This window comes from Triticum urartu, chromosome 5A (genome assembly GCF_056163025.1).
Source record: "Triticum urartu cultivar PI428250 chromosome 5A, HENAU_Tu73, whole genome shotgun sequence".
Taxonomy (NCBI): Eukaryota; Viridiplantae; Streptophyta; class Magnoliopsida; order Poales; family Poaceae; genus Triticum; species Triticum urartu.
Window position 1 is genome coordinate 306,004,760 of NC_141877.1, and position 5,770 is coordinate 306,010,529.

General features: G+C 50.5%; 2 protein-coding genes across 5 annotated transcripts in view; one reads left to right on the top strand and one right to left on the bottom strand.

Moving 5' to 3' along the window:
• Nucleotides 1-454: 454 nt before the first annotated feature.
• On the top strand, nucleotides 455-4,351 carry LOC125508613 (Pentatricopeptide repeat (PPR) superfamily protein). Of its 4 annotated transcripts, none has more exons than XM_087525932.1 (2): nucleotides 455-3,224; nucleotides 3,467-4,351. In XM_087525932.1, the coding sequence occupies exon 1, from the start codon at nucleotides 467-469 to the stop codon at nucleotides 3,074-3,076; it is 2,610 nt and encodes an 869-aa protein (XP_087382058.1). In that variant the 5' UTR covers nucleotides 455-466; the 3' UTR covers nucleotides 3,077-3,224; nucleotides 3,467-4,351. The 4 variants fall into 4 exon arrangements, with proteins under 4 accessions (XP_087382058.1, XP_087382059.1, XP_087382060.1 ...); XM_087525933.1 differs by having other exon boundaries at nucleotides 3,472-4,351; XM_087525934.1 differs by lacking the exon at nucleotides 3,467-4,351 and having other exon boundaries at nucleotides 455-2,248; nucleotides 2,641-2,897.
• An 87-nt stretch (nucleotides 4,352-4,438) lies between these two features.
• The window catches only part of LOC125508614 (cytochrome P450 CYP94D108), a 1,777-nt gene continuing 445 nt past the window's right edge, over nucleotides 4,439-5,770 (bottom strand). Inside the window, exon 1 of the mRNA XM_048673372.2 lies at nucleotides 4,439-5,770. This exon is cut by the window's right edge and continues 445 nt beyond it. Within this exon, the coding sequence (XP_048529329.1) occupies nucleotides 4,601-5,770 (1,170 nt within the window). The 3' untranslated portion in view covers nucleotides 4,439-4,600.

Here is a 5,770-nt window from a genome sequence, read left to right on the forward strand (position 1 = left end):
TTGGTGAGATAACAGAACCGACAAATAAAACCCTAATAAATATGCTATGGCCTCCCTCATTACATTTGTCTTTTGAACAATTTGGAACTAGAGAAATGTTAGGATGTTCCACCACATACTCACATGTGTGCGCCGTCGCCGATCCTTCTAAATATCGTCTTAGAGGAATTTAAATTTTGGGTTACCGTGGAAGCAAAGAAACTGGCATACTCCTATTACTCAGCACGAGTAATTGCCATGTTATGCTTGTGGGTCTCTCGTAAAACTTTATTTTCTCCTTAAATGTTTTTTGAGCGAAATTATTTTCTCCTCAATTGATAGATGGGCCATTCTCATGCCTCCGTTGAAAAAAAAACCTCAGCAAAACCTTTTCAGTAAACCTCCCCACGAGGCAGCTGCGAGGCAAATTTGGCGGACGGTTGGATGCAGTCTGGGGAGCATACGACCTCGCCGTTCAACGGCCGAGATGCAGCAGAAAGTAGCCGCTGGTCTCTGGAGTTCAAGGCCGGCCTCCAGTTCGTCCCGCGCCGCCGCATTGCCTACCTCCTCCCTCCACCCTTCCGGCCTCCTCCTCCCACCGCAGCGGCGGCCGCCGCCTCACCGTTTCATGTCCAGGCTCCTGCCCCGCATCACCGCGCTCCCAGGCTGTCGCCGCAGCCACAACCCGATCCCGCCCGCCCTCGCGGAGTCGCTCGCGCGGGTCCTCGCCACCCGCTCCACCAACCCGGCCTGGGCCCGCTCCCTCGCCGCGCTCCTCCCCTCCCCGCTCTCAGACGGCGGCCTCGCCGACGCCGTCGTCTCCCTGCGCGACCCCGACCTCGCCCACGCGCTCCTCTCCTGGTCCCGCTCCCACTCCGGCAGCCGCCACCATGACGCCGACAAACTCCCGCCGCCCACGCCTATCGCGCATTCCGCCCTCCTCCGCCTCCTCGCCCGCTCCGGCCGCTTCGACGCCGTCGACTGCACGCTCCAGGACATGTCTCGCGCGGGCGTCGCGCCCACGTATGCTTGCCTCGGCGAGCTTGTGGCTGCCTACGCCGACGCCGGGATCGAAACGAAGGCCACCGATATGTGCGAGCGCGTCAGGGCGCAATATGGAATGCTCCCTGCGGCGATCCACAGCAACTGCCTGCTCAGACTCCTCGTGGAGAGGCGGCAGTGGGACGACGCCCACAAGTTGTATGACGAAATGCTTGCTAAGGAAGGTGGCGCGGATGATTACAGCACATGTGTGATGGTCCGGGGCCTTTGCTTGGAAGGGCTGGTCGAGAAGGGCGTGAAGTTGATTGAGGCGAGGTGGGGAGCAGGGTGCGTGCCAAATTCTGTGTTCTATAATGTCTTGATCGATGGTTATTGTCGACGCGGCGGCATGGGTAGGGGACTGTTGCTCTTGGGTGAGATGGAGATGAAGGGGGTATTGCCAACTGTGGTAACATATGGAACTCTTATGAGCTGGCTCGGGAGGAAGGGTGATCTTGAGAAGGTTACCTATTTGCTGTCAGAGATGCGGGAAAGGAGACTGTCCCCCAACATTGAGATTTATAACAGTGTCATCGATGCTTTGTGCAAATGCCGGTCTGCACCACAGGCAATGGTAGTCTTGAAGCAGATTTTTGCAAGTGGCTGTGACCCTGATGTCATTACTTTTAGTACTTTGATATCTGGGCTCTGCAGGGAAGGGCGTGTTCAAGAGGCTGAGCGTCTGTTGAGGGAGGCCATTAGGAGGGAGGTAAACCCAAATCTATTCAGTTATACTTCATTGATTCATGGCTTCTGCATTAGAGGACAAGTGATGGATGCATCCAATTTGCTTGTGGAAATGATGGAAAGAGGGTATACTCCTGATGTGGTCACATTTGGAGCCCTGATTCATGGTCTTGTTGTTGCTGGGCAAGTCAGTGAGGCATTGCTTGTCCGGGAGAAGATGACAGCGAGACAGCTTCTCCCTGATGCTAACATATATAATGTGCTGATTAGTGGGCTATGCAAGAAACATATGCTTCCTGCAGCTAGAAACCTTCTAGCAGAGATGCTCGAGCAAAATGTCCACCCTGATAAATTTGTTTACACCACATTGATTGATGGGTTCATTAGGAACGAGAGTCTTGATGAGGCAAGGAAAGTATTCGAATTCATGGAACAAAAGGGTGTCCGCCTTGATGTTGTAGGCTATAATGCTATGATAAAAGGATACTGTCAGTTTGGAATGCTGGATGAGGCAATTGTATGCATGAACAACATGAGAAAGGTGAGGTGTATCCCAGATGAGTTTACATATTCCACTCTTATCACTGGCTATGTTAAACAAGGCAATATGGGTGGAGCTCTAAGGTTACTGTGCGAAATGACGAAAAGGAGATGCCAACCAAATGTTGTTACATACTCATCGTTAATAAATGGATACTGCAAGCTAGGTGATACAGATACTGCAGAAGATATATTCGCAAACATGCAACTTGAAGGTCTATTCCCCAATGTGATAACTTATACCATTTTAATTGGTAGCCTGTTTAAAAAAGATAAAGCGATGAAAGCTGCTGCATATTTCGAACACATGCTGATTAATTGTTGTGCTCCTAGTGATATTACGTTGCATTGTTTAGTTACTGGTCTCACTAACTGTATGGCTTGTATCGTCAGTTCAAACTGCAGTGGTACTGTTAAGATGCATGACAAGGGTGCTCTTTTGGACATATTCAGGGGTTTGGTTAATGGCAAATGGGATCCAAGGAATGCAGCATACAATGCTATTATCTTCGGCCTATGCAGACACAATATGCTTGGTAACGCATTGGACATAATAAATAAGATGGCTAACAAAGGGTACTCACCGGACTCTGTCACTTTCATTGCACTTCTTTATGGATTTTGTTCTGTTGGCAAATCAAGGGATTGGAGGAGCATCCTACCTAATGACTTTCAGCCAGATCAACTTCAGATAGCCTCTAGGTACATGATACTATTTGATCAATATGTAGCAAAGTCAGTTGGTTGTGAAGTCTCTAGTGCTCTGCAGTTATATCTTGAAGAATGTGGATCCTTAAAACAAATGGAGCATAAATTTAAGTGTTCCTGATATTGTTCCTGGCACTTGCAAATGACGGATAACACTTATCAGCAAGTGAAGACTAAGAGTAGAATGGTTTGTAATACCATATCTACAGGACTTTCTGCCAGCACTGGTAATGCGTGATAGATCTCCAGTAGAAATGGTCTCCCTGAAGGTAATAATCTTGATATCATATTAATATATGAGAATAGACCTTGCTTGAATCTCCTGTGACAAATTCTTTCTGGCTTGCTGACATTCCATGAGAGCATGACAATATAAGTTTAGAATTTTAATACTGGACATGCAAAACTGCTAATAATACCACCCTCAGAACACATTGTTAATTTGCTAAAAGCTGGCTCTCCATACGTTCTACTGTACTAATCTTGGGATCACATTTTGCATTTTGGTCAGGTCAGGACAGGAAGATGCCGATTTCACATTCACATCCAGAAGGGGAGTGGATCTCCTTATAAATATCACCGAGTGATTGCTCTTGATCAAGAAAAAAAACTTCGAATAGGCATCTGATGTGACTTTAATTGTCTGGTAAGGTGGATTCTCAACAAGTGCTTGTGCAATTAAGCAGGTGAATGAACTGTGAATCAATTGGTAGAGCACACACTCAGGGTTTACAGGGCATGGTTTTTGTGATATATCTATTGATATTGGAAGGAGCTCTATGGAACTGCTTTGGCTGTTGGAATTTGGTGTGTACAAAGCCACAAACACTTAGCAGTAACAGCGGCAATATCAGAATATTGAGTGGTCTTCCATGAGCCTACTAAGTTGCAAGGCAGAACTTGGATTTCTTCCACTGAGCTAACGGAGACTGATGAGAGCAATATTTTTCGTTAGACCAATTCTAGCAAGGAACAGAAAACCAAACAGCTAATTTAACTGAAAGTTCACAGGTAAAAAAAAACTAAAACTTGCAAGTTGCGAGTTGCAAGGGTATCAGGTGTGTTCCTGATCTGCTGAGGCCTGTTGCTCTTTCTCTGGCCTAGAGACCGAAAAGTTCTGATTGGTACCTGAAAAACTATTGATTGATGACAATTCAATGAGACATCTAGGTTGGTCATTTCAAGGATTTGTAGCACTTTAGAGTTTAGAGCATAGTAATGGCCGGAATAACAGAAGGCAACACATGTTAACCGCTAATCGACTGTTCGAATGCTGTATCATCACTAGCGACTAGTGAAAGCCCGATACGTGTAAATAAAAAACTAATGTAGACATATATAATCACTCCTGCGAAGTACTATTCATCTGAAATTAATGACCAATTAAAACATGTTTCATCTTTGCTGTGCATGTAGGAGTACTGATTGATTTATTGTTAATTGTGTAAAAAGTTCTTGGATCGCTGATTTGATTGACCAGCTATTATGAACACGGCCAAACTGGAGCATCCCTTTATTCTGAATAGGAAAATGTACACAAGAATCAAATTACAGACGATTTTTTGAAGTAAAATTACAGACATTATTGTTAATAGCCCACTGGCCATTGCCACTGCTCTGAAGATCCAGCACCAACTTGCTCGTCCTACGCTTCCACCCTCCTTATTTGCACAGGGAATCCGCCCTTCATCCTGAGCGTCACCGAAAGCACGTGCTCCGGCACGCCGCTGCCGGCGTTCTTGCGGACGACGTCCACCGCGAATTCTTCGAGCACACTGGCAGCGATCGACTTCATCTGCACGTAAGCCATCTCCTTCCCGAGGCACGTCCTCGGCCCGGCATGGAACACCGTGTACCGGAACGGGCTCTCCGGTCGGAACGCGCCATCGTCGCCGAGCCACCGCTCCGGCTTGAACTCGGCGCAGTCCTTGCCCCATATAGCCGCGAGCCGCCCCATGGCGTACGCGCTGTACGTGATGTTCCAGCCGGCGCCAATGTGCGTGCCGTCGGGGAGCGTGTCGTCCGCCGCGCTTGACTGGGAGTCGATCGGCACCGGCGGGTAGAGCCGCATCGACTCGGTGAGCGCGGCGTGCAGGTACTGCATGTCCCGGAGCGCGTCGAACGTGAACGGGTCGCCGGGGCGAGTGCCTGCCATGGACCGGACCGAGCGGACCTCGTCGGCGATGCGCGCCACGACGTCCGGCCGGGACGACACGAGCCAGAAGAACCACGTGAGCGCCGAGGACGTGGTCTCGCGGCCGGCGATCAGGAAGCTGAGGACGATGTCCCGGAGCGCCTCGTCGTCGTGTTCGTCGCTCGCCACGAACCTTGACAGGACGTCGTCTCTGTTTTCTTCCCCAGACGCGCTTTGACGGCGGGTGCGGACAATTTCCATGGCGAACCCATGGACGTCGGCGATGGCCTTCTTTAGGCGGCGCTCTTTGCCGACGTTGAGCCACCTCTTGACCTTCCAGGAGGCCGCGACGGGGTCCAGGAACCGGCTGACAATGAGGTCCTGCGCCTCGCCGAACGCGCGCATGAAGTCCGACGCCCCCTCCGTCAGGGCCCCGCCGTCGGCGAGGCAGCACGGGTCGTGCCCGAACGAGACCATGCAGATGGTGTCGAACGCGAACCGCTCGAGCACGTCCTGCATGTCGAGCACCACGCCGCCGGCGCCGGCGCCATCCGCGGCGCGTCGCAGTAGCGGGAGCAGCCTGTTCCCGACCTCGGCCTGCACGGAGTCGACGAGGAAGCCGCGGAGCGAGCGCGTGGTGAACTCGAGGCTGGCGTTCTTGCGCTGCCACAGCCACTGCTC

Coding starts and splice junctions, on each gene's coding strand:
- LOC125508613 (XM_087525932.1), top strand. CDS start 467: ATGCAGCAGAAAGTAGCCGCTGGTCTCTGGAGTTCAAGGCCGGCCTCC.